We start from the raw sequence: 8,423 nt of genomic DNA on the forward strand, positions 1-8,423 counted from the left end.
TGAGAAGGGTGGCCAAGAGACACCACGAGTGACTGGCCTAGACCGCCGTTCGTCATCGTCACCCCACAGATTCCCGCATCCTGACTGCAAGGATCGCGTACAGGTCTACCTTCAAGGAACGGCTGCAGACGAACTGGACATACCTAATGTCGAGGCTCATATTGCGATACGAAAGAATGGCCCTAGAACCCATCTCATCTTCTCACGTTTTGATAGGAGCTGCAAGCCGGATAGACCATCTCTCTCTTTTTCTCTTGTTATCGATTGACCTATGAGCCGCAGCATCCCTGTGCCGTCCAGCCAAGAGTTCTGAGCCGAGAGGTTGGCGCAGCGTCTGCAGCATCGGCCTCGCCTAATAAGAAACCTCGTCAATACCCCGTGTACCCCGTGCCGCCGTACCGGACGAGTGGAGAGAAAATCATCAGCCAAGGTCAGGAGAGGCCCTCATGGGACGACGAGCCGTGCCTGATGGTGTTCCGTTCTCTCACCGACTAGTATCCGTGCAGTGAGCTGGAATACCGATTCCCACCAATCCTCCGTCCACGTTCGCCTGTTCAAATAGACGACCACTTCGCCCAGTTATCTTGTCTTTTCCTATCTCATCATCAGAGTCCTCATTGGTAACCTTATCGGAGCCCCCAGCCCCGCCACCTCATTATATGATCCGCTATTATCGCAACCCATCTTCTACAAAGTCATTTCCTTACTGTCGACCTTCCAGCTATCGCCTTGTAGCCTGATCCACCATGGCGGAACCACACAACACTCCGTATCCGCCCGCAACGCCCCAGTCGCAAACCCCTCGCTCCTCCTCGCCGGACCAAACCCACTCCCCCATTGTCCTCCGGCCTAACCCGGATATCACAACCCCAGCCTCGGCTGCAACGCCCGCAGCAACGACATACACAAACGGCACGCACACAAAGCCCAAGGTGCTCCACATTGGCGACCCGATCAAATACAACCCGGACACCTACGCCGCCTTCTCGGCGCAATGCGACATCATCCGCCCCACCACGCCCGAGCGCCAGCGCCCCGCCTTCGCTGCCGCGCTCCGGGACGGCAAGTGGGGCGACTTCTGCGCCGTCTTCCGGCCGTTCTGGGGCACCGGCGGCGAGATGGGCAAGTGGGATGCCGAGCTAGTCCCGCTGTTACCCGCGAGCTGCCGCGTCTTTGCGAGCGCCGGCGCTGGGTTCGACTGGGCCGATACCCGGCTTCTCGGTGAACGGGGTGCGTGTTGCCTTCGTACCATCTGTCCTCGACCCTATCTATGACTTTGGTCATGGGTCCAGGTTTCGAGGAAACGGTTCTGAACATCTCCGGCTGACAATACCCAGGCATAGTGTATTGCAACTCCGGCCTTGCCGCCGCCGAGGCGGTGGCGGACTTCGCCGTTGCCCTCGTCCTCTCCACCTTCCGCCATCTGCCGTGGTGCATGTCCGCCGCCGCCGACCCCGTCGCCTTCCAGGACTGCCACGCCCGCGCCACCGCCGCCTCGCACACCCTGCGCGGCCACGTCCTCGGCCTCATCGGTATGGGCAACATCGGCCAGCAGATCGCCCAGCGGCTCGGCGTCGGCTTCGGCATGCGCGTGCACTACTTCGACATCGTGCGCAAGGACGCCGCCGTCGAGACGCAGTTTGGCGCGACGTTCCACGAGACCCTCGAGTCGCTGCTCGAGGCCTCGGACTGCGTCGTTCTGTGCACGCCCGCGGGCGGCAGGGTCATCACGGCCGAGTCCCTGGCGTGGTTCAAGCCCGGGGCGCGGTTCGTGAACATCGCGAGGGGCAGTCTCGTGGACGAGGACGCGCTGGCCGACGCGCTGGAGTCCGGTCGGGTCGGGACCGTTGCGCTGGACGTGCACGACGACGAGCCGAGGCCCCATCCGCGTCTGCTGAAGCTGGCCGGCACCAAGGCCATGCTGACCTGCCACAACGCCGGCGGCACGGTCGAGACGCACAAGGGTTTTGAGGAGCTGAGCATGCGGAACATCATGGCCGTGCTGGGCGGGGGCAAGCCCATTACGCCGGTGAACTTGCACTACCTGAAGGAATGATATCTTTGGTGCTCTAACAGTTACCAGAGGGTGTGTTTACAGCGGAGCTATACCGGACGGGATAGGGACAAAGCTGTGTATGAAGAGTTTCTAGAATATAACAGTACCACCTCCGTTGTTGCTTGGGAAACCTTCTCGAGTATCGGATGGAGAGCTTGACTGTCTCTTAACTTCATTTGGAACCACGACCTTCCCACGCCAACCAAACCTGCAGGCCACCCTCAATACTCTGGACAAGTCCGAAAAATGTGGTGAGGACAAACACCATGATTGCCACCCAGAAAGTATACCACTGGACAATGTTGCGTCGGTCATTCCACCACTGCGCCAGGGTGCGAGGGCTGGACTCATCGAACGCCTGCTTCAGTATAAGAAGCCGGTCATGCCAGAAGAAAAACTTCTCAAATCGTCTGTCTCGAGACCTCAATGACCCGCACGAAGCTAAGCTCCGGTCGAGTTTCTTGGTGTCGATTTCTGTCTTGAGCCACTTTCTAGAATGAATGTCGTTCTCGGGGAACAGCAAAGTCAAGGTCCTGATCGTTTCTTCCATGAGGCCTTCAGGGAATATTCCTCTTGCACAGCTAGGACATGACCTTGTCAGCAAGCCCTTTCCAAAATGCCCGCCGGCAAGGGCCTAGTTACCTTTTCTGGAACTTCAGAAAGCTGGCACAATGAAATAAAAAGACAGTCCGGTCGTCATCCGCTAATATTAGATGGTCCACTAGGTTTGTCGTCCATTTAACGTTCATGCCTCCGACGCGGCTCAAATTTCGAGCCGTGAACAGTCTGCTCAGCCGCGTATTGCCCGACTGAAGGACTGGTCTTTGACGTGCAAAATGGCTCTCCACCGAGCCCTTCAGGGTCTCATCCGCAGTCCAGTCGAGAAGATTTGACCCCGAAACACCATACCTATGGCCTCTGACATTGGTCATAAGAAGCAAGCTTGCGCAAAGAGCAAGGGTGTTTCCGACTCGTTCTGGGTCGGGCCTCTCACTGCCTGTCCGTTCTTTGGTGATGCTCGCTACTAGTGTCTCCTTCGGCACCTCTCCGAGTATTCTCTTAGAAACACCAATCAGCTCGGAGTGTTTCTTTGCCGTCACGTGGATTCCGCCATTGTGCAGAAATTGCCGGCAGCGGGCAGAGTGATATTCAAAATACGGCTGCATGTTGGGCATCTGTGAGAGGTCGGGCTGACATGCCTCCCAAAACTGGCTTAGTATTGATTGCCTTACCGCGAGAGGTAGGTAGCATCCTAAGAAGGGGTCTTGACTGGCGGCCATGGGCTTGGTGCATCGAGGCTTGAGGGAGCTGGTGACTAACTGATCAAGAGTATGTCCTCGAGAAGGGGAGGAAACGGCAGAATTGCCAGCACTTATATTTAAATGCACCCAAACGGGGAAACCAACTTTTCTACTTGACTGGTTTGAAGATGGAATTCAGCCCAGATTCAGCTGCCTTAATTAAATACGTATCGATCAGAGCCTCGCAGTAAAAACGCCTAGTGTGGCAATGTCCGCATGATGTGTGGCAGTGCCTGCAGGATAGTCAATATTGAAATGGTTGCGGCAGGGCATTCTTTAGGCTTGACGACGTAGGTAATAAAACCGAAGGCCCTCTCCAAAACTAGATCTCTCTGTTCCCGCCTCGTTCTCCCTTCTCTGTGTTCAGCCACCACTCTTTTTGAGAAAGCTCGTTATTGTGTCTTATAGTCCATTTCTGGTCCCATCTCATGTCCGTATCGGCGGCCAAACAATACATGAGACCACAGGTCACCAAATTAGGATGGTCTTCTTAGCTCGGCATCCCCAAACCTGGCCTTATGCTCCGGAATCGACAGGGAAGCACTTGGGTCTCCTGGACGTCGGGAACAAGAAGATCAACTATTTTGCGGCGCAGGGCAGCGCTCGCTCTATTTTCCAAAGGCTGAGCCGGGATCTCTGCAGCTACCTGGAGTGCAACGTCGAAGAGCTACAGGAGTCGGACGCCCACATTGGGCTCTCTTTATACATGGTTGGGAAACAAGCCGAGAGAAGCAAGCCGATAGTGATGCTGGTATCGGAAGATGCCGTACTTCGAAAAACCGCTTTTCGATCAGTTCGAGACAAGAGTGGCATACTTCGCCGCTGCCCAGGGTTCGAGCTTGGCCATATGCCGCTTCAGGCAGAGTTCCAAGACTTCCGCCCATTGGCTGCAGACTCGACCGATCTTTGTCTTTTCCAACAGCCAACGGGTGATAGTTCTGTAGGAATAGTGGTAGACGATCACGTCGATTCGACATGCAAGAAGCTCATCTCTCGAGAGGCGAAAGGCGACGAAATAGAACACCGGTTGGCAACGAGCGGTGGCCTGATTTTGTACAAAGGAATGTACATGCTCCACGCCGTCAACCACTTCTTGGGAACATCAGGAAAACAAGTCGCCAATCAATATCTGCTTGAAGAAGACGTTGCGCCTGAGACGGGTTGCAGCACTGACGAGGAAAACGAATGCGAGATCACAGGCTGGAGCGACTTTGAGGATGACGAAGGAATTGATCTAGCGGATTCGACGAGCCAGGGAAGCGCTTCGCCCAGAATCGTCGAGTTCGAAGATGTTTTGCTTCCCAAATCAGATATGGGCGACTTGGATGACTCGGACGACTCGGACGGGTACCCAGACTCGCTCCCCTCAATCATTTCTGTCAATGCAATGCCCGACCTAACACCAAAATCTGAAGTGCTCTTCAGCAACTCAGTCACCCGTCAGTCGAATTCACGAACGAGATGGGTTATTGAAGCTGGTCGGATTGTCATGTCTTCACGTGATCTTGACTCGGCGCTCGTACAAGTCCAGCCTTCAACATTGGAAGACCTGGGTTATGATGGAAGGTCTGTCACCGACTTCGCCATCCCACTGCAAGATTACGCGAAGCACATCGAACCAGGCCCGCGGGATGCAGAAATCGAGCTCGAGACGTCATCGGGAGTTTTCATCCGGGGGTTGATTAATGGCACCCCGAGCTTCTTTCGCTTACCCGACTCCAAGAAGTTTGTGGAGGTTTACACCGTCAACCTAAAAAGCCCACTCAAGTACGGTGACTGTGGTACTTGGGTTTGGAGTGCCGACTTAGAAACGAAGAAGTTATTCGGACACGTCGTCGCGGGTAGTCCAACGACTGGGCTTGCCTTGGTGATGCCTGCCCACCGCGTCTTCCGCGAAGCGTTGGAGTACCTGAGTACCAGTAGTCATGAGACTGACGACTCCGACGCGGAAGGGAGTGGATCTCAGCCATCAGATCGCTGGAAGGCCGAGACAAAGCTCGACAGTACCGAGCCCCTTTTGGTGGACGCACAAGGAGACGGTCACGGCCCATCAGAGGACGCAGTACTGCACCCGGTTCGCTCGTTCTCAAAACGGGATTTACTTTTCCCGACACAGCGTGAATGGGTCGAAGAAATCAGCCGAGACTATAATGGCTTCTTCCACAAGATTGAGTCGGATTTCGAACGCTTAGTCAACATGGCTATCGATTTGTCGACTCATCGACAAAGCCAGGCGAGTAGAGGGCAACCTGGCGGGAACACGGTCTCTCGTTCAGAAATCGCGTTTGACATTGACCAGAGGCAGGTTGTACCATGGCGAGCGTCCACTGCAGAGGATATTCATCAAACGAGAATCTTCAAGGCCTCGACAGTATTTCATGCGTATGGTATGGGCCGCAACGTCGAGACCCTCGGGGCCTATTCTCCGCCCAGCTCTTGCTTTCATGACGCATCGGAGAACCCCCGTCAGGTCGAAGAGTTGCCCGCCGACGGGGATTCAGACGGCTTCACCCCATTTGACGCGTCGAAAATAGCACCCGGCGACGACCTCGACGCAACAACGATTAGCCACAATGATATCTGGGCACTGGGTTATGTTTTTCTGGAAACATTTTCTATTGTCACCGACAAAGATAATTTAAAAAGACATTACCGCTCAGAAGTCTTGCTGGCTTTGGCACAAAACAAGGCCAATCTGAGGGTGGACATTTTGTTTCCCTCCCAACAGCCTCTTGGGCCATTTCCTTTTGCTCAGTCTTTGCTGCTACCCCCAGAATACCCCATTAGACAACCGAGTTTCAATGAAACCGTTCACGTGTGGTGGAATCGATCACAGTCATCACAGCTTGATGATGATGGAAAGGTGCGTTGTACTTTGGGGGTTTGAGAGTGCTACGCTAATCGCAATTTGCCCACAGGAAAGAAACATGGCCGAGACGGACATAGAAGATGTTGACTGATACCGTCAAGAAGAGTACATCCCAACTGATGTAATCGTACGGTGCCTTTCGAGAGGCAGAGATATCTGGGACATCGCAATCGAAAGCCAAAATGGTTGAGGATTTTGAAAACTGGAACACCGAAGAACATCCCGATGAATATAAAGGTGTACATGCTCATCTGGGTCGAAATAACACAGGCTAAAGTATGGAGAAAACTATGGAAACCTTGGTTGACAGCATTGTTGCTGGAGTCACGCTGGAAGATCAATAGTGTGCTCACCTAGCCGGGGTTTCAGCCGGCAAGAACTGCCATCGATGATCAAACTGATGTCGAAGAAGCTGGGCGGACTATCTTGGCAGCGATTCTTGTAGTTTTTGGGTTATCTATGTTTGCATCCATTCGAAATATGTTGGTAACCCCAACGACCAAAAAGTAACCCAACAAAGATTCGGAAAGAGATTGAAAGGTTGCCGCAGATGAAGTATATCTCATGGCTGAAACTGTCTGCGTAAAGAATATCACATCAGACACAGTTGAACAATCTGGGTGCCGAGGTTAGGCAACGAGACACTTCAGAACTCGGAGGTGTGATGACTGGAATAGAATGTTGCCATCATCGTGAACCTAAATCGATAGCCCGTCTCGACACTCCTGGTTATGCCCAGAAAACATCAAGGCACAAAACTTCAGTGACCAGAAAACAAGACTTGAAACGGAAGCCGCTATGTAACTAAGCTAGGTAGAGGTATTAGAATGGGCTACGTGCGCAAAAGCAGCACCCACTAAAACAACCTACCCTACTAAAACAGTCCAGCAGCGCGCAGCGCTGCTAGGCTGTTAGTAGGGCTAGGAGCAAAAGTAAGTCCTACTCCTACGCACTTAGATCGTTAAAAGTCGTATAGCAATAGATAGAGGCTTTAATTCTTAGATCTAATTTACTTAAAGCAAGCAAAACAGATTACAATTAATTAAGTAAAGTCCTTTAGAAAGTATAAGCAAAAGTGTAAAAAATAATTCTAATGTCTGCTAATAATTCTAATAAGTCCTACTATCTAGCTAGGCTAATCCTATCTATTATATATAATTAGATCTAAAAATCTAAAAGCTAAGTAGATCCTATAATCCTTTCTTTCTTATAGCCCTTATAAGCTATACTACCTTATTCTAATTATCCCCTATATGCCTTCTAAAGTTATCCTTAATAAAAGCATACACCTAAAAGATAATAAAGAAAAGTTAAGCACTTTAGATGTATAAAGTGCAACTTGCTACTACTATAGAGCTTAGTAGAGGCTGTATCTCTTATTTAGAGCGCAAGACACTAGCGCCTGCTTATAATAAGCCTCCTACTTAAGACTACAGTTAAAGCAACCCTAGCCTTCCTAGTTAGCAGGCTTTAAAAATAGATAAAAAGCACTATTCCTTTGCATGTTGCTTTTTATCTAGGCCTAAAGGTTAACTTATTAATTAATATACTCCTCCTTTATATAAGTCTATATATCTAGGATAGGTATGCAGTCTAGGTAGTTAGGGCAGCTAAAGATCTATCTATTGCAAAGGGTGCTAGCAGAAAGAATTAGAGAAGTGCTAAGGTCTTTACTGCTCTTAGTGCTACTATTTTCTAAAGGCTAGGTTAGTATATATAAAAAGTTACTAAGTAAGCTATCTAAGTCTAAGGTTATAAGAGGGGAGGTGCTAGTATTAATTATTAAAGCTAAGCGCATAAGCAGCATAATTGTCTTAAGGTTTGCAGGCCTAAGTAGAAGTCTAATAGTAGGGACCTTACCTACATAGACCTAGCTAATAAAATTGTTAAAAGGCATATTAATGTTGCAAAAGAGGGGATTCTTATATGCAGATTAGAGGTTATAGAATTTGCTAGTAATCTAATTTACCTAGCAACTCTATAGTACCTTAAGGTAGGTAACCTTCTCCTTCTAAGCGTAGAATTTATTAGCTAGGGTTAGCAACAAGAATGTTAGGGTAATTGTAACGGGCTGGGCCCGTATGAGGCCTTGCTGGATATCGCGGCCACGGGCGACCCCGGGTCAGGCCCACCACGGAATCCACGATGCCGACAATCCGATGGCCAGTGCGGCATGGGCCGCATGGCCCTGATCAGG

At 51.1% G+C, this 8,423-nt stretch overlaps 3 protein-coding genes across 3 annotated transcripts; 2 read left to right on the plus strand and 1 right to left on the minus strand.

Annotated features, from left to right (window-relative positions):
- The first annotated feature begins 604 nt into the window (after nt 1-604).
- On the plus strand, nt 605-2,204 carry CDEST_04180 (Putative D-isomer specific 2-hydroxyacid dehydrogenase, catalytic domain-containing protein). Its single transcript, XM_062920339.1, has 2 exons — nt 605-1,230; nt 1,338-2,204. Exons 1-2 carry the CDS (start codon nt 747-749, stop codon nt 2,054-2,056), a joined length of 1,203 nt encoding a protein of 400 aa, XP_062776390.1. The 5' UTR covers nt 605-746; the 3' UTR covers nt 2,057-2,204.
- Nucleotides 605-3,336, minus strand: CDEST_04181 (uncharacterized protein; the record flags this gene model as incomplete). Its single annotated transcript, XM_062920340.1, has 2 exons — nt 605-2,637; nt 2,699-3,336. The coding sequence occupies 2 exons, from the start codon at nt 3,334-3,336 to the stop codon at nt 2,229-2,231; spliced, it is 1,047 nt and encodes a 348-aa protein (XP_062776391.1). The 3' UTR covers nt 605-2,228.
- A 369-nt stretch (nt 3,337-3,705) lies between these two features.
- CDEST_04182 (uncharacterized protein) lies at nt 3,706-6,809 on the plus strand. Its single transcript, XM_062920341.1, has 2 exons — nt 3,706-6,220; nt 6,276-6,809. Exons 1-2 carry the CDS (start codon nt 3,839-3,841, stop codon nt 6,315-6,317), a joined length of 2,424 nt encoding a protein of 807 aa, XP_062776392.1. The 5' UTR covers nt 3,706-3,838; the 3' UTR covers nt 6,318-6,809.
- The last annotated feature ends 1,614 nt before the right edge of the window (nt 6,810-8,423 follow it).

The sequence above is a fragment of the Colletotrichum destructivum genome, chromosome 3 (genome assembly GCF_034447905.1).
Source record: "Colletotrichum destructivum chromosome 3, complete sequence".
NCBI lineage: Eukaryota > Fungi > Ascomycota > Sordariomycetes > Glomerellales > Glomerellaceae > Colletotrichum > Colletotrichum destructivum.